The sequence below is a fragment of the Phasianus colchicus genome, chromosome 3 (assembly GCF_987193195.1).
Source record: "Phasianus colchicus chromosome 3, bPhaCol1.hap1.1, whole genome shotgun sequence".
Taxonomy (NCBI): Eukaryota; Metazoa; Chordata; class Aves; order Galliformes; family Phasianidae; genus Phasianus; species Phasianus colchicus.
In genome coordinates, this window is record NC_143438.1 from 60959561 (window position 1) to 60978219 (window position 18659).

Below are 18659 nucleotides of genomic sequence, written 5' to 3' on the forward strand. Positions count from 1 at the left end.
TTGTCTGGAAACATTCCAGAGTGTTTAAACAATACGGGATTCTGCTTCTCTCCAGAAAAAAAAAATATTCATTTTTCCATGCCATGGATGGTACCATATTGATTACTATTTTCTTCCACATAAGTGCTAACACCCCATAAACACATTGCGGGCATGCTATCAATTTCAACTTTCTGAGATACCTAAAAATCTTAATATACTTAGGCTCTTAACAGGCATGGTATCCTTAACAGCATTGCCCATGCAATGAGGAATGTCAAGGAATCACTTGCTTGGGTCAAGACCCCATTAGGTACAAGTTGCTTCCTTCATCCCCCTTCGTCCTCCGTATCCCAGGTACACAGATGTTTCCCAATACAGCTCCAGAAGCCATGGTGTCCATTCTGCCAAGAATGCAGGCAAGGGGCTGAAAAGCATTGGAGAATGCGGGCATCGATCCCGCTGCCTCTCGCATGCTAAGCGAGCGCTCTACCACTTGAGCTAATTCCCCAGCACACAGCCTCCACCTCACCTCACCTCAGCTCTCACCTAACCACCCCCCCCTCACCCAAATGGCCCTGCACACAACTCTTGTCCTCCAAGAACCCTTCTTCCCAGCCCCCAACAAACACTGCCGATTTCCAGGTGCTGCTGCTCTCTTCAAACACACAGGTGCTCAGGAACGACTCCACCTGCCCTATCTTCCACAAAAACCACCACAGACCAACTTCCTCTTCTCCATGGCCAGCCAAGGCTCCAGCCTCCGATCCCATCAAATACAGGATGCATGGAACTGGTGTTCCAAATGCACCAGAGCTGCAGACTCAGTCGGGGCAAGAGCCAAAAGAGCACTCCTTCGAGCCGGAGTTGAACCAGCGACCTAAGGATGGCCGTGCAAGGGAGCCTACAGTCCTCCGCTCTACCAGCTGAGCTATCGAAGGAATCACAGGGACCTGCCCTGCACCACACCCTTCACGCTCCCATCTGCATTATTCCTACGGCTGTAACACAGCACAGCCATGCCTCTGCTCCCATTCCACGCCCAGACACACTCACATCCAACGGCACTACACCTTCAATGGGACTTCATGTACTCACTTCTCTAGTAGCACCACCTGAAAAACAACACAGCCTTCCCTTTCTCTCTCTCTGTTGCCAGAAACACACGACACACATCCCCAGGATTCTTCTCTCCACAGAGTTACACTCCACTCATTTTGACCACTGATCAGGCACCTCATCATCCTTCATCCACTCACCTGCCTCCTCAGTAGTCTCAGAACAACTGGAAAAATCCTGCACAAAATCCCCTTTTTTCAAGCTCCGCACTCTATGCTGTGCTGAGATCCTTCTATACACAAACTCCACCTCTAAGAAGATTTGGGTATTAAGACGATGCTTTTGGTGCATTTGTAGCTAATGTTTTAGCCAGCCAGCAATAATAGAGAACCTGTGGACACAATTCCACTGCTTTGTTACCCTGATGAGAGAAAGTCAGTTTCTGCATATCTTCTTAACAGCTCAACAATTCAGTGACATCCACCATTCTTTCTTCTTCTCACAAATTCCAGTGTAAAATGCAGAATCCTGTTTGCCAGGAGACATGCTAGTGTGTGTTCACAATAAGGGGCTCTGCTTCTCTCCAGAAAAAAGTAACTCCTTTTGCCACACCATGGATAGTCTAATATTGCATGATATTTCTTGCAGGGAAAGTGCGAGAGCCCCATAAACGTCCAACTGGCCAGCTAGAGTTCTGAACTTTTATATCTAACTAATTTTAATTGTACCCTAAGGCTCCAAATGGGCATGGTAACCTTGACAGCATTCCAAAGGGATGAGATGATGCTGAGAAACACTTCCTTTGCTCCAGAAACCATTCTGTATTTCAACAAGTTGCTTTCAGGGGCTCTCTCCATCCTCTGTATCCCAGATACACAGATGTTTCCCGATACAGCTCCAGAGGCCATGGTGTCCGTTCTGCCAAGAATGCAGGCAAGGGGCTGAAAAGCATTGGAGAATGCGGGCATCGATCCCGCTGCCTCTCGCATGCTAAGCGAGCGCTCTACCACTTGAGCTAATTCCCCAGCACACAGCCTCCACCTCACCTCACCTCAGCCCTCACCTAACCACCCCTCACCCAAGTGGCCCTGCACACAACTCTTGTCCTCCAAGAACTCTTCTTCCCAGCCCCCAACAAACACTGCCGATTTCCAGGTGCTGCTGCTCTCTTCAAACACACAGGTGCTCAGGAACGACACCACCTGCCCTATCTTCCACAAAAACCACCACAGACCAACTTCCTCTTCTCCATGGCCAGCCAAGGCTCCAGCCTCCGATCCCATCAAATACAGGCTGCATGGAACTGGTGTTCCAAATGCACCAGAGCTGCAGACTCAGTCGGGGCAAGAGCCAAAAGAGCACTCCTTCGAGCCGGAGTTGAACCAGCGACCTAAGGATGACCGTGCAAGGGAGCCTACAGTCCTCCGCTCTACCAGCTGAGCTATCGAAGGAATCACAGGGACCTGCCCTGCACCACACCCTTCACGCTCCCATCTGCATTATTCCTACGGCTGTAACACAGCACAGCCATGCCTCTGCTCCCATTCCACGCCCAGACACACTCACATCCAACGGTATTGGACCATGTATGGAACTTCATGCGCTCACCTCTCCAGTAGCCTGAAACAACACCTGAAAAACAACACAGCCTTCCCAGATACTCATTTCATGGATAGAAACACAGGACACATATCCCTGAGATACTTCACCCAATTACACACCACTCGCTTTTGACCACTGCACTGGTACCTCATCAGCATTCATCCACTCACCTTCCTCTTCAGCAGTCTGAGAACATTAGTGTTATTACCTGTCTCAGAATTCCCACAGAGTTACGACGATGTGTACAATAATCTCTACCTCTAACTAGATTCAGTACTAAGCTCAGGAAGTTGAGGGCCTTTGCAGACAAAACTCCAATTTAGCCTGCAAGCAAGGAGAATTTACAGCCTCTGTGGCCCCACTTATTTTGCTTTGCCCTTCTGACAGGAGGACACTATCTTCATTTCTTGAGATCACCTCTTCTGCTTCACTGATGTGCACCATAATTCTCACAGTTTTATGAACAGAAGTAATTTCATAGTTGATGCAGAATGTTCCATTAAGTCATCACAACAACGGATTCTCCTCTCCACTCAAAACCCTCTGTTCCCCACATTCTGAACACTTCTACAGTCACCGTGGTCTCTCTCAGGAGAAGGGCTGCTGCCCTCAGAAACATCCTGCTGGCATGCTCCTCACCTTACTGCACTGCACTTCCTCATTGTCTTTGTAAACTAAGGTCCCAAAGTGGGATGGTGCTCTTGCCACCATTGCCCAAGTGATGAGATGATGCTGAGAACCATTTTCTTTGCTCCAGACCCCATTCAGTACTTCAAGCAGGCGCTTCCTGGACCTCTCTTCTTCTGTAATCCAGGCACACAGATATCAACTGGAAGAATTATGGTGCACATCAGTGAAGCAGAACAGGTGATCTCAAGAAATGAAGAGAGAGCGCCAGACGCCAGCATCCCCCTTATGATAAGAGTGCGGGCAAGGGGCTGAAAAGCATTGGAGAATGCGGGCATCGATCCCGCTGCCTCTCGCATGCTAAGCGAGCGCTCTACCACTTGAGCTAATTCCCCAGCACACAGCCTCCACCTCACCTCACCTCAGCTCTCACCTAACCACCCCTCACCCAAATGGCCCTGCACACAACTCTTGTCCTCCAAGAACCCTTCTTCACAGACTCAACAAACACTGCCGATTTCCAGGTGCTGCTGCTCTCTTCAAACACACAGGTGCTCAGGAACGACACCACCTGCCCTATCTTCCACAAAAACCACCACAGACCAACTTCCTCTTCTCCATGGCCAGCCAAAGTTCCAGCCTCCGATCCCATCAAATACAGGATGCATGGAACTGGTGTTCCAAATGCACCAGAGCTGCAGACTCAGTCGGGGCAAGAGCCAAAAGAGCACTCCTTCGAGCCGGAGTTGAACCAGCGACCTAAGGATGGCCGTGCAAGGGAGCCTACAGTCCTCCGCTCTACCAGCTGAGCTATCGAAGGAATCACAGGGACCTGCCCTGCACCACACCCTTCACGCTCCCATCTGCATTATTCCTACGGCTGTAACACAGCACAGCCATGCCTCTGCTCCCATTCCACGCCCAGACACACTCACATCCAACGGCACTACACCTTCAATGGGACTTCATGTACTCACTTCTCTAGTAGCACCACCTGAATAACAACACAGCCTTCCCTTTCTCTCTCTCTGTTGCCAGAAACACACGACACACATCCCCAGGATTCTTCTCTCCACAGAGTTACACTCCACTCATTTTGACCACTGATCAGGCACCTCATCATCCTTCATCCACTCACCTGCCTCCTCAGTAGTCTCAGAACAACTGGAAAAATCCTGCACAAAATCCCCTTTTTTCAAGCTCCGCACTCTATGCTGTGCTGAGATCCTTCTATACACAAACTCCACCTCTAAGAAGATTTGGGTATTAAGACGATGCTTTTGGTGCATTTGTAGCTAATGTTTTAGCCAGCCAGCAATAATAGAGAACCTGTGGACACAATTCCACTGCTTTGTTACCCTGATGAGAGAAAGTCAGTTTCTGCATATCTTCTTAACAGCTCAACAATTCAGTGACATCCACCATTCTTTCTTCTTCTCACAAATTCCAGTGTAAAATGCAGAATCCTGTTTGCCAGGAGACATGCTAGTGTGTGTTCACAATAAGGGGCTCTGCTTCTCTCCAGAAAAAAGTAACTCCTTTTGCCACACCATGGATAGTCTAATATTGCATGATATTTCTTGCAGGGAAAGTGCGAGAGCCCCATAAACGTCCAACTGGCCAGCTAGAGTTCTGAACTTTTATATCTAACTAATTTTAATTGTACCCTAAGGCTCCAAATGGGCATGGTAACCTTGACAGCATTCCAAAGGGATGAGATGATGCTGAGAAACACTTCCTTTGCTCCAGAAACCATTCTGTATTTCAACAAGTTGCTTTCAGGGGCTCTCTCCATCCTCTGTATCCCAGATACACAGATGTTTCCCGATACAGCTCCAGAGGCCATGGTGTCCGTTCTGCCAAGAATGCAGGCAAGGGGCTGAAAAGCATTGGAGAATGCGGGCATCGATCCCGCTGCCTCTCGCATGCTAAGCGAGCGCTCTACCACTTGAGCTAATTCCCCAGCACACAGCCTCCACCTCACCTCACCTCAGCCCTCACCTAACCACCCCTCACCCAAGTGGCCCTGCACACAACTCTTGTCCTCCAAGAACTCTTCTTCCCAGCCCCCAACAAACACTGCCGATTTCCAGGTGCTGCTGCTCTCTTCAAACACACAGGTGCTCAGGAACGACACCACCTGCCCTATCTTCCACAAAAACCACCACAGACCAACTTCCTCTTCTCCATGGCCAGCCAAGGCTCCAGCCTCCGATCCCATCAAATACAGGCTGCATGGAACTGGTGTTCCAAATGCACCAGAGCTGCAGACTCAGTCGGGGCAAGAGCCAAAAGAGCACTCCTTCGAGCCGGAGTTGAACCAGCGACCTAAGGATGACCGTGCAAGGGAGCCTACAGTCCTCCGCTCTACCAGCTGAGCTATCGAAGGAATCACAGGGACCTGCCCTGCACCACACCCTTCACGCTCCCATCTGCATTATTCCTACGGCTGTAACACAGCACAGCCATGCCTCTGCTCCCATTCCACGCCCAGACACACTCACATCCAACGGTATTGGACCATGTATGGAACTTCATGCGCTCACCTCTCCAGTAGCCTGAAACAACACCTGAAAAACAACACAGCCTTCCCAGATACTCATTTCATGGATAGAAACACAGGACACATATCCCTGAGATACTTCACCCAATTACACACCACTCGCTTTTGACCACTGCACTGGTACCTCATCAGCATTCATCCACTCACCTTCCTCTTCAGCAGTCTGAGAACATTAGTGTTATTACCTGTCTCAGAATTCCCACAGAGTTACGACGATGTGTACAATAATCTCTACCTCTAACTAGATTCAGTACTAAGCTCAGGAAGTTGAGGGCCTTTGCAGACAAAACTCCAATTTAGCCTGCAAGCAAGGAGAATTTACAGCCTCTGTGGCCCCACTTATTTTGCTTTGCCCTTCTGACAGGAGGACACTATCTTCATTTCTTGAGATCACCTCTTCTGCTTCACTGATGTGCACCATAATTCTCACAGTTTTATGAACAGAAGTAATTTCATAGTTGATGCAGAATGTTCCATTAAGTCATCACAACAACGGATTCTCCTCTCCACTCAAAACCCTCTGTTCCCCACATTCTGAACACTTCTACAGTCACCGTGGTCTCTCTCAGGAGAAGGGCTGCTGCCCTCAGAAACATCCTGCTGGCATGCTCCTCACCTTACTGCACTGCACTTCCTCATTGTCTTTGTAAACTAAGGTCCCAAAGTGGGATGGTGCTCTTGCCACCATTGCCCAAGTGATGAGATGATGCTGAGAACCATTTTCTTTGCTCCAGACCCCATTCAGTACTTCAAGCAGGCGCTTCCTGGACCTCTCTTCTTCTGTAATCCAGGCACACAGATATCAACTGGAAGAATTATGGTGCACATCAGTGAAGCAGAACAGGTGATCTCAAGAAATGAAGAGAGAGCGCCAGACGCCAGCATCCCCCTTATGATAAGAGTGCGGGCAAGGGGCTGAAAAGCATTGGAGAATGCGGGCATCGATCCCGCTGCCTCTCGCATGCTAAGCGAGCGCTCTACCACTTGAGCTAATTCCCCAGCACACAGCCTCCACCTCACCTCACCTCAGCTCTCACCTAACCACCCCTCACCCAAATGGCCCTGCACACAACTCTTGTCCTCCAAGAACCCTTCTTCACAGACTCAACAAACACTGCCGATTTCCAGGTGCTGCTGCTCTCTTCAAACACACAGGTGCTCAGGAACGACACCACCTGCCCTATCTTCCACAAAAACCACCACAGACCAACTTCCTCTTCTCCATGGCCAGCCAAAGTTCCAGCCTCCGATCCCATCAAATACAGGATGCATGGAACTGGTGTTCCAAATGCACCAGAGCTGCAGACTCAGTCGGGGCAAGAGCCAAAAGAGCACTCCTTCGAGCCGGAGTTGAACCAGCGACCTAAGGATGGCCGTGCAAGGGAGCCTACAGTCCTCCGCTCTACCAGCTGAGCTATCGAAGGAATCACAGGGACCTGCCCTGCACCACACCCTTCACGCTCCCATCTGCATTATTCCTACGGCTGTAACACAGCACAGCCATGCCTCTGCTCCCATTCCACACCAGACACACTCACATCCAACGGCACTACACCTTCAATGGGACTTCATGTACTCACTTCTCTAGTAGCACCACCTGAATAACAACACAGCCTTCCCTTTCTCTCTCTCTGTTGCCAGAAACACACGACACACATCCCCAGGATTCTTCTCTCCACAGAGTTACACTCCACTCATTTTGACCACTGATCAGGCACCTCATCATCCTTCATCCACTCACCTGCCTCCTCAGTAGTCTCAGAACAACTGGAAAAATCCTGCACAAAATCCCCTTTTTTCAAGCTCCGCACTCTATGCTGTGCTGAGATCCTTCTATACACAAACTCCACCTCTAAGAAGATTTGGGTATTAAGACGATGCTTTTGGTGCATTTGTAGCTAATGTTTTAGCCAGCCAGCAATAATAGAGAACCTGTGGACACAATTCCACTGCTTTGTTACCCTGATGAGAGAAAGTCAGTTTCTGCATATCTTCTTAACAGCTCAACAATTCAGTGACATCCACCATTCTTTCTTCTTCTCACAAATTCCAGTGTAAAATGCAGAATCCTGTTTGCCAGGAGACATGCTAGTGTGTGTTCACAATAAGGGGCTCTGCTTCTCTCCAGAAAAAAGTAACTCCTTTTGCCACACCATGGATAGTCTAATATTGCATGATATTTCTTGCAGGGAAAGTGCGAGAGCCCCATAAACGTCCAACTGGCCAGCTAGAGTTCTGAACTTTTATATCTAACTAATTTTAATTGTACCCTAAGGCTCCAAATGGGCATGGTAACCTTGACAGCATTCCAAAGGGATGAGATGATGCTGAGAAACACTTTCTTTGCTCCAGAAACCATTCTGTATTTCAACAAGTTGCTTTCAGGGGCTCTCTCCATCCTCTGTAGCTCAGCACACAGATGTTTCCCAATACAGCTCCAGAGGCCATGGTGTCCGTTCTGCCAAGAGTGCAGGCAAGGGGCTGAAAAGCATTGGAGAATGCGGGCATCGATCCCGCTGCCTCTCGCATGCTAAGCGAGCGCTCTACCACTTGAGCTAATTCCCCAGCACACAGCCTCCACCTCACCTCACCTCAGCCCTCACCTAACCACCCCTCACCCAAATGGCCCTGCACACAACTCTTGTCCTCCAAGAACTCTTCTTCCCAGCCCCCAACAAACACTGCCGATTTCCAGGTGCTGCTGCTCTCTTCAAACACACAGGTGCTCAGGAACGACACCACCTGCCCTATCTTCCACAAAAACCACCACAGACCAACTTCCTCTTCTCCATGGCCAGCCAAGGCTCCAGCCTCCGATCCCATCAAATACAGGCTGCATGGAACTGGTGTTCCAAATGCACCAGAGCTGCAGACTCAGTCGGGGCAAGAGCCAAAAGAGCACTCCTTCGAGCCGGAGTTGAACCAGCGACCTAAGGATGACCGTGCAAGGGAGCCTACAGTCCTCCGCTCTACCAGCTGAGCTATCGAAGGAATCACAGGGACCTGCCCTGCACCACACCCTTCACGCTCCCATCTGCATTATTCCTACGGCTGTAACACAGCACAGCCATGCCTCTGCTCCCATTCCACGCCCAGACACACTCACATCCAACGGTATTGGACCATGTATGGAACTTCATGCGCTCACCTCTCCAGTAGCCTGAAACAACACCTGAAAAACAACACAGCCTTCCCAGATACTCATTTCATGGATAGAAACACAGGACACATATCCCTGAGATACTTCACCCAATTACACACCACTCGCTTTTGACCACTGCACTGGTACCTCATCAGCATTCATCCACTCACCTTCCTCTTCAGCAGTCTGAGAACATTAGTGTTATTACCTGTCTCAGAATTCCCACAGAGTTACGACGATGTGTACAATAATCTCTACCTCTAACTAGATTCAGTACTAAGCTCAGGAAGTTGAGGGCCTTTGCAGACAAAACTCCAATTTAGCCTGCAAGCAAGGAGAATTTACAGCCTCTGTGGCCCCACTTATTTTGCTTTGCCCTTCTGACAGGAGGACACTATCTTCATTTCTTGAGATCACCTCTTCTGCTTCACTGATGTGCACCATAATTCTCACAGTTTTATGAACAGAAGTAATTTCATAGTTGATGCAGAATGTTCCATTAAGTCATCACAACAACGGATTCTCCTCTCCACTCAAAACCCTCTGTTCCCCACATTCTGAACACTTCTACAGTCACCGTGGTCTCTCTCAGGAGAAGGGCTGCTGCCCTCAGAAACATCCTGCTGGCATGCTCCTCACCTTACTGCACTGCACTTCCTCATTGTCTTTGTAAACTAAGGTCCCAAAGTGGGATGGTGCTCTTGCCACCATTGCCCAAGTGATGAGATGATGCTGAGAACCATTTTCTTTGCTCCAGACCCCATTCAGTACTTCAAGCAGGCGCTTCCTGGACCTCTCTTCTTCTGTAATCCAGGCACACAGATATCAACTGGAAGAATTATGGTGCACATCAGTGAAGCAGAACAGGTGATCTCAAGAAATGAAGAGAGAGCGCCAGACGCCAGCATCCCCCTTATGATAAGAGTGCGGGCAAGGGGCTGAAAAGCATTGGAGAATGCGGGCATCGATCCCGCTGCCTCTCGCATGCTAAGCGAGCGCTCTACCACTTGAGCTAATTCCCCAGCACACAGCCTCCACCTCACCTCACCTCAGCTCTCACCTAACCACCCCTCACCCAAATGGCCCTGCACACAACTCTTGTCCTCCAAGAACCCTTCTTCACAGACTCAACAAACACTGCCGATTTCCAGGTGCTGCTGCTCTCTTCAAACACACAGGTGCTCAGGAACGACACCACCTGCCCTATCTTCCACAAAAACCACCACAGACCAACTTCCTCTTCTCCATGGCCAGCCAAAGTTCCAGCCTCCGATCCCATCAAATACAGGATGCATGGAACTGGTGTTCCAAATGCACCAGAGCTGCAGACTCAGTCGGGGCAAGAGCCAAAAGAGCACTCCTTCGAGCCGGAGTTGAACCAGCGACCTAAGGATGGCCGTGCAAGGGAGCCTACAGTCCTCCGCTCTACCAGCTGAGCTATCGAAGGAATCACAGGGACCTGCCCTGCACCACACCCTTCACGCTCCCATCTGCATTATTCCTACGGCTGTAACACAGCACAGCCATGCCTCTGCTCCCATTCCACACCAGACACACTCACATCCAACGGTATTGGACCATGCATGGAACTTCATGTACTCACCTCTCCAGTAGCAACACCTGAAAAACAGCACAGACTTCCCAAACACTCATTTCATGGACAGAAACACACGACACACTTCCCCAAGAGAACTTCTCTCCACCCAATTACACTCCGCTCACTTTTGACCACTGCACAGGTACCTCATCATCATTCATTCACTCACCAGACTCCTCTGCAGTCTCAGAACAATGGCAAAAAGCCTGCACAATATCCCCATCCCTCTTTTTCAAGCTTCCCTGTCCACGTTCCTCTGAGATCATTTTAAGGCAGCCTCCACTTCTAAGCTGACTTGGGAATGTAGGAGAGATTTGCCATGGCTTTTTCAGCTAACATCCAAGTCAGCCCGCAGACTGCCCTTGTAGGTACAATTCCACTGCCCTGTTCTCCTGACAAGAGGAAAACTGATTCTCCATACATTAACAGCTCACTGCTTTAGTGAGGTTCACTGTTCGTTATTCTTCTCCCAAATTCCAGAGAAAAATGCAGAATTCTGTTTGTCTGGAAACATTCCAGAGTGTTTAAACAATACGGGATTCTGCTTCTCTCCAGAAAAAAAAAAATATTCATTTTTCCATGCCATGGATGGCTCCATATTGATTACTATTTTCTTGCACATAAGCGCTAACATCCCATAAACATCCTGCGGGCATGCTATCAATCTCAACTTTCTGAGATAACTAAAAGACTTAATATACCTAGGCTCTTACCAGGCATGGTAGCCTTAGCAGCATTGCCCATGCGATGAGGAATGTCAAGGAATCACTTGTTTGGGTCAAGACTCCATTAGGTACTTCAACAAGTTGCTTCCTCCATCCCCCTTCGTCTTCTGTATCCCAGATACACAGATGTTTCCCGATACAGCTCCAGAGGCCATGGTGTCCGTTCTGCCAAGAATGCAGGCAAGGGGCTGAAAAGCATTGGAGAATGCGGGCATCGATCCCGCTGCCTCTCGCATGCTAAGCGAGCGCTCTACCACTTGAGCTAATTCCCCAGCACACAGCCTCCCCCTCACCTCACCTCAGCCCTCACCTAACCACCCCTCACCCAAATGGCCCTGCACACAACTCTTGTCCTCCAAGAACTCTTCTTCCCAGCCCCCAACAAACACTGCCGATTTCCAGGTGCTGCTGCTCTCTTCAAACACACAGGTGCTCAGGAACGACACCACCTGCCCTATCTTCCACAAAAACCACCACAGACCAACTTCCTCTTCTCCACTGCCAGCCAATGTTCCAGCCTCCGATCCCATCAAATACAGGATGCATGGACAGCGTTCCAAATGCACCAGAGCTGCAGACTCAGTCGGGGCAAGAGCCAAAAGAGCACTCCTTCGAGCCGGAGTTGAACCAGCGACCTAAGGATGGCCGTGCAAGGGAGCCTACAGTCCTCCGCTCTACCAGCTGAGCTATCGAAGGAATCACAGGGACCTGCCCTGCACCACACCCTTCACGCTCCCATCTGCATTATTCCTACGGCTGTAACACAGCACAGCCATGCCTCTGCTCCTATTCCACGCCCAGACACACTCACATCCAACGGCACTACACCTTTAGGAGTACTTCATGCACTCACCTCAGCTGCAGCACTTCCTGATAATCAACATGGCCGTCCCTTTCACTCTCTTTGTTGACAGAAACACAGGACATATATCCCTGAGATACTTCACCCAATCACACTGCACTCATTTTGACCACTGCTCAGGTACCTCATCATCGTTCATCCATTCACCAGACTCCTCTGCAGTCTCAGAACATCTGGAAAAATCCCACTTTTTTTTCTATGCTCTACACTCCTTGCTGTCCTGTGATCATTTTAAAGCAACCTCCACCTCTGAGAAGGTTTGGGTATTACTTAGAGGTTTTCCAGGGCTTTTGCAGCTTATGTTCTAGTCAGCCTGCAAATAGGCCATGGGGACACAATTCCACTGCTTTGTTCTCCTGATGAGAGAAAGTGAGGTTCTCCATACACTATGCTTCTGTGGCAATCATTATTCTTTCTTCTTCTCACAAATTCCAGTGTACAATTCAGAATAATATTTGTCAGGAAACATTCCAATGTCTGTTTGCAATTAGGGATTCTGCTTCTCTCCAGAAAAAAAGTAACTCATTTTGCCATGCCATGGATGGTCCCATTTTGACTGATCTTTGATCCTTGCTGTCCAACTAATTCCTTTTCCACCAAATAGTCTTTCCATCAAATCTTTGTTTCTCTGATTTGGTGACACAGATGTGGTGTGGGACATTGTCAAATGTTTTTCACAAGTCCAAGTAGATGATGTGAGTTTCTCCTCCTTTATCCACCAGCACTGTAACCCTGTCATAGAATACAATATTGTCTTGTAGTTCTTGTCCTTACTCTTCCTGTTTTTTTGGGCTGAACCTAATGGAGTTCTTTCTCTCATTCATAAGAATTACACTTGCAGCATATAGATCTCTGTCCCACGAATAAATTATCACTGATTAGTTTATGTTGTCTTCATGTGTGGAGAGCTGTTTTGTTATTGCAATATTTTAGTGAGTTTTCCAAGACTGAAGAATATGTCTCCTATTTTATTATCAGTACTACGTTGAATGCTGTTAACATTGAAAAGTAATACTAAGCTATAGCAGCATGCAGCTAGCATATTTTTTACTCTTTGAAATTACATTGAGTTCAAATTATTATTTTTATGGGATCTGGGGAGATATGAGGAGGGCAGAAGAAGTCTTTGGGTCTGTTATTTGGCAAAAGAGGTCTTTGGGTCTGTTATTATTATTTTTTTTTTTTTTGGAGAATGGCCAGAGATTGATTGCCTGATCCTTCTAGCCAAGCATGAGTTTTGAGGGCAGTGTCTCTCCTATTTTTCATTCAAATTGCTAGATTTTGTTTTCAGCTAAGAAAAGGAATAGATTGCATAAGCTACTTAAATACTTGGATGGTACATTATGTCATTAGTCATGCACGAATTAACTTGTTTTTCCAGTTTTCCTATTTCATCTTTTATTACGTTTAAGGTACCATATTAAATCAGTATTAAATCTGGCTGAACATGAACTTATTTTATTAGAAATACGTTTAAGGCATTATTTATGATCTGTGAGAAGATTATTTGAGTTCAGTGTGCAGAACTGGATAGACTGTTGGCAGAGGCTAATCCCAGGCTTATATCAGTCTTGATATCACCAAAATGTCTCCAAGACATGAACTTGCATCAAGAGCAAAGCACTAGCATTTTACCAGGTGAATAATGTGTACTGAGACTTTAGTAGAAAGTCAAGCAGTACCACTCTCAGAGGATAGATTTGTTAGAGTAAATGTGGGCACATATGAGTAAATAAGTAAATAAATCAAAATTTATTTACTTATTTACTTTCTCATTAATTCGTTCATATGTTTGTTTGTTTTGGCATAATGGGCATGAAGCACTCAGAAAGAACTTTCACAAAATATCACAAAACTGGGCTTAAGGGACGATGGCAGAAGGGAACACACTATAATCGCTTTTAATGCCACTAGAGGTCAGCACTAGTCATTAAATAAATGTCCTGGGAAAATCTTATTGCCACTGCTTCAAAGGGAGCAGTGATTTTCGAAAAGATACACGTCTGTGCTTGTTCTGCAGGTACGTGTGAGCTCACACTGCTCCAACGTGCTGGGAAGCCAACCTTCTTTTCTCCAAAGCTGCACATCCCCAGCGTTATTCGTGAGCCAATGGTCCCGTGCTGCTGCTTACAAGCTGTAGCTGTACTCAGATGCCGTACCAATGAGTGCAGTCAGAGAAAAGTGACAGCACTGAGCTCTGTCCCAGCAAAGGCCTAAGCAGCACAGACGGCCCAAAGCAGTCAGCAATCAGCTTCTGACGTGCTAAGACTGTTCCAGAAATGGGGCACTGGCAAATTAGGCCCAAAGACAGGCATTAGAAGTTGGGGCTAATTCACTATGACTTTTCATCATGTACTTCAGAAAGATGCTCTTTCAACTCCTTAATTTGTTTTTCCTGATCATTGTCTAAGCTCCTGCAAACATAGACATTGTTTACAAAATTTTACTACAGTTACTATTGATAAACAATCAAACACTTGCTATAAAGATAATTTTGATGGGATAAACAATGTTTTTTAAAAAAACTTTTACAAAATATTTACCTTTGTTGAAACCTACTAATGGATGCAAATCACCTGGCAAATGTAGTGCAATGTAGTGCAACAAATGGTTGTGATTTATTATCATGCTAAAATCTGTGCTTTCAGCAGCTCTTCCTCAATGACCTTGGGAGCTGACTAGGTATCAAGGCACAACTTTCATGCTTAGTGTAACCAGAACAACTCTTAAAAAAAAAAAAAAAGTGCCACTTTCATTTGCAGTGGCACTTTCCTTTTACTGAATGCTCTGCATGCATTGGATCTGGAAATAAGAAGGCCTGGGGTGAACATAGTGTTCAAAATCATTGAGTCTATTTGCAATGCTTTATTTGTATCTTTGTAAATAAATATATATGTACACACTACAGATTTTTTTTCCTTGTGGTTTTTTTTTTCCCTTTGTTTAAGAAAACTGGCTCTGAAATATCATCCCGACAAGAACCCTGACAATCCAGAGGCTGCAGAAAAATTTAAAGAGATTAACAATGCTCATGCAACGCTGACTGATCTCTCCAAGCGAAACATATATGACAAGTATGGATCCTTGGGGCTCTACGTGGCAGAACAGTTTGGGGAGGAAAACGTTAACACGTACTTCATGCTCTCTAACTGGTGGGCAAAGGTAAGCTGTTATTTTTTGTTGAAAAGTAAATGCTGTGATGCACACAGGTACTTACATATACAAGGAACCCTTTGAAAAACACGGTGTTTGACAAAGAATAGGATCAGGGTTTAAAATGCTAATAAAAGCTTAATTAAACAATAATAAATATTGGAAAATTAAAAGTGGCAGATACACCATCGTTTATATTAGCTCAGAAGAGAGCTAATATAAAATATTTTCTTCTTTCTAACTTGGTAAATAGTTGAATGCGCATTTTGTAACACTTTCAGACATTAATTAGATTTGAATCTGGTGCTTCAGGTTAACTTTGACTTTCTTTTCTGTAATGACTAAATAAAAGTGACTCATTGTTCAAAAATGAGAAGGCCCACTTACGTGACAACCAGTTAATAAGTTATTACAGTACAAATATAGCTGTGTTCTTTGCTATATATAGCACTCAGCATAAGTAAGCAATAATAATACATAGCACTGTGGGATTATGGTGTCATATATGTGCCCTGTCAGTTTGTGGTGAGGGGGTGAGAGAAGGGATGTGGAAGAAGTGAGAACTGGGGAGTGGAATAAGAGATCAGGAAAAGAAGAGCATGATGCATCAAATGCTGATATATTGCTCAAGGGAAAACACATCATGGATTGCTCTAGTGATAAGAGTTGCGTTTGTGTGCTCTATTATGTCACTGTTGTCCCTCGATGTTTCTATATGTTAAATTCTGGTGTTTCAGCAGAAATGAGATGTTACAGAAATGTAACAAACTAGCAGGATTGCAATATACAAAATTCACGCTCTCCCTACCAGTTCCCAGCAACGAAATGACCAGAAAGCAAGGGCTCTGCTGGAACAAATGGAAAATGGCCTGAACTGCATGAAGCAAGCATGCTATGACAGCTCTGATCTGAGATTGGTGGAACACACACTGTGTTCATGATGGATCAGGCCAGTGCTTCACCACTCTTTGCAACAGGGAGATCACTTGAGCAGTTCTGTGGGTCTGGGAAGCCATAATCAGTACGTTGGATCATATGGAAATGTTTCAAATGCCAAAAAATTCCCAACGTTGAAATGACAGCCCCACAGATGGAGCGGCCTCCTCAGAAGCTGCTTGGAGGCTGCCTACCTGCAGCTGCTGCAGCTAAATCCTGCTGCAGGATGGGCTCCTTCAGTGTTGCTTCTGCCACTGATGGATCCTTCCCTCATTTCTTTGCTGTCTTTTCATACTCTTCTTCACCCTCATTGTCACAGCTCGGGTGCCAGGAAGCATTCCCTCAGAGCTGAGAGAACAGCTGTATTGACTGCTCTAACAGTCTTGATAAATAAGGTTTTCTTCACATTTAGCTTTTATTTCCTCTTCTGCTTGCTGACTGTTAACAGATTTTATGAAGTTCAAGATCCTCTGTGGTTACCATATCAGGAACAGAAATAACTGTTTTGGCTTTGGCTCATAAGAAGAGCAACAGAAACTGGAGAGGAACTAGTAAATCTCTAAGAGCTAAACGAGTGTGTGGATAGATTGAAGGGAGCTATATCCTAGAGGTGAGAAGAGATACACTGAATATTCCAGCAAAAAATTGTCACTGCTTCCTGGGTTTTAAGAATTCTGTGCAGAATACCCAGGAAAAATCCAAAATATGCACCACCTGAGGATTGTCACCAGCAGTCTCTCTGTCCCTCTTTCATCCCAAAAACTTGCCACCTTTAAAGCACAGACAGGTCACCAAGTGTTTTTGGGTTTTTTTTTTCCAAACTGAGGTCACTATTCCTCATCTCTTTTTTTTCTCATGTACAAATGCTGGGTCAGTTTCAGATTTTTGTATTATCTATCAGAATATTATTGAAGTCTGACTGTAGATGATTTCCGTACTCCTAATTTCTTCCATTCTGGTCTGAAGAAGGTAGAGGCAACATCTTTTGCTCCTAATCTTCTTCAACTACCAAAATTCCTGGTAAATCCTCTTTCCTATCACACTCACACTCAGAAAATCTGACAATCATGAGGAGGTGTATCATTAGAAGTAAAGAAAATCAAATGAAAAGAGAAATGCAAAGTGAAAATTACTTTTTTGGAAGTGTCAGTCTTCTTAGCAGTCATATTCATCTCGGAACATACTAACATGAATAATGGGTACTTGAACTGCTCATCCACTGGCAGGCAGAGGAGTTGTTCATTCAACTATTGTAGCAAAAAGCAATTTTTCCTCTTCTGTGAAGATAGTTTATTGATCACATTAGAGTTCCTGATTTACCAACTATGATATTTTAAATTAAAAAAAAAAAAAGAACATTTAAAGTATTGTTAATAAATTCAAGTATATATTTGGCTTTATACACATTCATTCTTCTTTTTATTCTGTCAGTTGTGCTGATTTTTTTCTCCATTATGGCATAAATGATAAACAAGTGTTTAACTTCTTTCAGGGATTCTGAGATTTCTAACAGTTTCAGATGTCAGTTGGAAGGAAAACGTTTTAAAACAGTATGTCTGAATTGTTCTTGTCTTTTAAAAACATCTTGACCACTCTTGGTATATCTGTGAATAGAATGGATTATCATTGGCCTTGAGCCTGTGAACATATAAATGGTAAATATTATGCATGTAATGATCTTATTACTTTCAAAGCCCAAGTTAACGCTGCCTGAGACATAACTGTTATTTACATAGCTTCATTGTCAACACTGTTTGACAATACCCTGGAATCTGGGCTTTATTTCTTCTTCACCAGCATATTTATTTATGAATATAATTGCAAGAGCATGTAAGTCAAACTGTATGTAGTAAAGGACAGCCTGGATGTCTATAACACTAAAGCTTGGACATACCTCGAAGCTAACTCATACATATCTGGTGGCCACAAAGGTGTTCTGTCTTTATACAAGCACATTCCACATATCAGCTATAATTCCCTTTTCAAGAACATCACTGGCTCTGCTTTTCTTATATTACCATGTCCATGAAGACATGAGGCTTCTTAGCCACAAACCCCTTGCTCAGGTCTGGGCACATGCACGGAACACCAGAAATCAGTGCCATCCTACAGGCTCCCCTCCTGCAGCCCCTGTCCCACCACCGCCATACGGCACTCAGTGGAGTTGTGGAGCACAAGTATTTGTGGAGTTGTGCTGGAAACCCAGACAGCGACCTGATCTGCAGGAAGAAAACTGGCTGAGAGATCTGGCTGAGATCACTGCTCTCGGCCTCTAGGAGCCATGCTGGCTCTGCTAAAGCCTTCACACTTTGTGACACTTTTGCACCAGGGACAAGAGTGATCCAGTCGATGCTGGTGAGAACTTCTTGTTGCCAAAGTTCCCAGATCAAGAACCCACAGCCCAAAAAGTCTAA

At 45.9% G+C, this 18659-nt stretch overlaps 1 protein-coding gene and 16 non-coding genes across 17 annotated transcripts in view; 1 reads left to right on the forward strand and 16 right to left on the reverse strand.

The window, feature by feature from the left end:
- DNAJC5B (DnaJ heat shock protein family (Hsp40) member C5 beta) overlaps window positions 1-18659 on the forward strand; it is a 32956-nt gene that overhangs the window by 6998 nt on the left and 7299 nt on the right. The window contains exon 2 of the mRNA XM_090138345.1: window positions 15105-15318. Within this exon, the coding sequence (XP_089994471.1) occupies window positions 15105-15318 (214 nt within the window). The remainder of the gene's footprint in view (window positions 1-15104; window positions 15319-18659) is intronic.
- TRNAA-AGC (transfer RNA alanine (anticodon AGC)) lies at window positions 418-490 on the reverse strand. Its single transcript has one exon. It is a non-coding gene; the product is annotated as a tRNA-Ala (tRNA).
- TRNAY-GUA (transfer RNA tyrosine (anticodon GUA)) lies at window positions 832-920 on the reverse strand. Its single transcript is given in 2 exon segments — window positions 832-867; window positions 884-920. It is a non-coding gene; the product is annotated as a tRNA-Tyr (tRNA).
- On the reverse strand, window positions 1991-2063 carry TRNAA-AGC (transfer RNA alanine (anticodon AGC)). Its single transcript has one exon. It is a non-coding gene; the product is annotated as a tRNA-Ala (tRNA).
- On the reverse strand, window positions 2401-2489 carry TRNAY-GUA (transfer RNA tyrosine (anticodon GUA)). Its single transcript is given in 2 exon segments — window positions 2401-2436; window positions 2453-2489. It is a non-coding gene; the product is annotated as a tRNA-Tyr (tRNA).
- TRNAA-AGC (transfer RNA alanine (anticodon AGC)) lies at window positions 3590-3662 on the reverse strand. Its single transcript has one exon. It is a non-coding gene; the product is annotated as a tRNA-Ala (tRNA).
- TRNAY-GUA (transfer RNA tyrosine (anticodon GUA)) lies at window positions 3999-4087 on the reverse strand. The gene is given in 2 exon segments: window positions 3999-4034; window positions 4051-4087. It is a non-coding gene; the product is annotated as a tRNA-Tyr (tRNA).
- TRNAA-AGC (transfer RNA alanine (anticodon AGC)) lies at window positions 5158-5230 on the reverse strand. The gene has a single exon. It is a non-coding gene; the product is annotated as a tRNA-Ala (tRNA).
- TRNAY-GUA (transfer RNA tyrosine (anticodon GUA)) lies at window positions 5568-5656 on the reverse strand. The gene is given in 2 exon segments: window positions 5568-5603; window positions 5620-5656. It is a non-coding gene; the product is annotated as a tRNA-Tyr (tRNA).
- Window positions 6757-6829, reverse strand: TRNAA-AGC (transfer RNA alanine (anticodon AGC)). Its single transcript has one exon. It is a non-coding gene; the product is annotated as a tRNA-Ala (tRNA).
- On the reverse strand, window positions 7166-7254 carry TRNAY-GUA (transfer RNA tyrosine (anticodon GUA)). Its single transcript is given in 2 exon segments — window positions 7166-7201; window positions 7218-7254. It is a non-coding gene; the product is annotated as a tRNA-Tyr (tRNA).
- Window positions 8323-8395, reverse strand: TRNAA-AGC (transfer RNA alanine (anticodon AGC)). The gene has a single exon. It is a non-coding gene; the product is annotated as a tRNA-Ala (tRNA).
- TRNAY-GUA (transfer RNA tyrosine (anticodon GUA)) lies at window positions 8733-8821 on the reverse strand. Its single transcript is given in 2 exon segments — window positions 8733-8768; window positions 8785-8821. It is a non-coding gene; the product is annotated as a tRNA-Tyr (tRNA).
- TRNAA-AGC (transfer RNA alanine (anticodon AGC)) lies at window positions 9922-9994 on the reverse strand. Its single transcript has one exon. It is a non-coding gene; the product is annotated as a tRNA-Ala (tRNA).
- On the reverse strand, window positions 10331-10419 carry TRNAY-GUA (transfer RNA tyrosine (anticodon GUA)). The gene is given in 2 exon segments: window positions 10331-10366; window positions 10383-10419. It is a non-coding gene; the product is annotated as a tRNA-Tyr (tRNA).
- Window positions 11494-11566, reverse strand: TRNAA-AGC (transfer RNA alanine (anticodon AGC)). The gene has a single exon. It is a non-coding gene; the product is annotated as a tRNA-Ala (tRNA).
- Window positions 11902-11990, reverse strand: TRNAY-GUA (transfer RNA tyrosine (anticodon GUA)). Its single transcript is given in 2 exon segments — window positions 11902-11937; window positions 11954-11990. It is a non-coding gene; the product is annotated as a tRNA-Tyr (tRNA).